Source organism: Octodon degus, unplaced genomic scaffold (genome assembly GCF_000260255.1).
Source record: "Octodon degus isolate 3935 unplaced genomic scaffold, OctDeg1.0 scaffold00107, whole genome shotgun sequence".
Taxonomy (NCBI): domain Eukaryota; kingdom Metazoa; phylum Chordata; class Mammalia; order Rodentia; family Octodontidae; genus Octodon; species Octodon degus.
This window is the reverse complement of record NW_004524683.1, coordinates 1,625,431-1,626,679: the sequence shown is the minus strand read 5'-3', so window position 1 is coordinate 1,626,679 and position 1,249 is coordinate 1,625,431. Positions and strand designations below refer to the sequence as shown.

General features: G+C 36.2%; 1 protein-coding gene across 3 annotated transcripts in view; it reads left to right on the top strand.

Moving 5' to 3' along the window:
• Zfyve9 (zinc finger FYVE-type containing 9) overlaps nucleotides 1–1,249 on the top strand; it is a 211,329-nt gene that overhangs the window by 191,347 nt on the left and 18,733 nt on the right. For all 3 annotated transcript variants that reach the window (XM_023724211.1, XM_023724212.1, XM_004639118.2), the window contains one exon: nucleotides 646–796. In XM_023724211.1, coding sequence (XP_023579979.1) covers nucleotides 646–796 — 151 coding nt within the window. The remainder of the gene's footprint in view (nucleotides 1–645; nucleotides 797–1,249) is intronic.

Here is a 1,249-nt window from a genome sequence, read left to right as displayed (position 1 = left end):
AGGCAGAGGTCAGAATTTAACATCGGTGTAATGTCAGTATATCGTTTAGGAGACATAAAAGAGGCCTGTGAACTTTTTCAAGTTAGAGTTGTAAATGTTGTCATCTTAAATCTTCATAAGAACAAAGCAAAATATTAGTTATTTCACTGAAGAGCTGATATATAAGTTAGCAAAATTAAGAAACTATGTTTCACAAATACGTAGGCAAAAGCTTTACACTTCAGATGTTGAAGCCCAATGTACTTAAATATGGGGCACTTTTTTTAGACTTAGATGTCAAGATACATATCCCCAAGAAAGAATCCAGTCAGTAGGCAAAACTGCAGTTAGCTAAAGTAATTTTAATTATTCAAGTGCAGCAAAAAAGGACATAAAATGAGTGTGAGATATGTAATGTTCAGGTTACTGTGCAAATCACCTATAACTGTACATTGTATTTTTGTGTATGCTGATTTTTTTCAACTAATGATGATTATGATTTTTTGCTTTTTTTCCATAACTGGGTAGCCACTTTTTCAGTTTATTTTTTTTCAGTTTAATAATGTTTTTTTTTTGTTTTTTTTTAAGAAGGTGGAAGCAAACCATGTCAGACAGAAAAATGTCTATTCTTCATAGAGTAAGATTAACCCTCTTCCTTGGTTGCAGATGATGAAAGCCATGAACAAGTCCAATGAGCATGTCCTTGCAGGAGGTGCTTGCTTTAATGAAAAGGCAGACTCTCACCTGGTATGTGTACAGAATGATGATGGAAACTATCAGACCCAGGCTATTAGTATTCACAATCAGCCCAGGAAAGGTAAGGAATTGAGTTGGTTGAGCTTTTGATAATGGAAGGTTATTCTGAAGTTGGAGCATTGGATATCTCAGCTCTACACTGTTTACTTTCTAGTTATCTTTCTAAGCATATTTTCCAGGGTTATGTTGACTCCCTAAGAAACTATAATTAAAGTTATAAATGAGATCTTTATTGTCAAGGGAAGTGTTTTAGCTGTGTTGTCTTGGGATATCCCCAGGGCATTGGTATTTAAGAGTGAGTCTAGGTCAGTGGTGATAAACCTTTTAGAGCTTTCAGTGATACAGACAGCCTGTTGCAGCATTTGTGATGTAGGTTAACCTCCTTTGGACTAGGCCCTGTAGTGATAGTCCCTTTAGGAGGATTTCAAGTTTGTTTAATGTTAAATAGGGAGCCCAGGGAGATAGCTCAGTAGCATAAGCACTTGCCTGCCAAGTGCAGGGTCCTGAGTTCAAT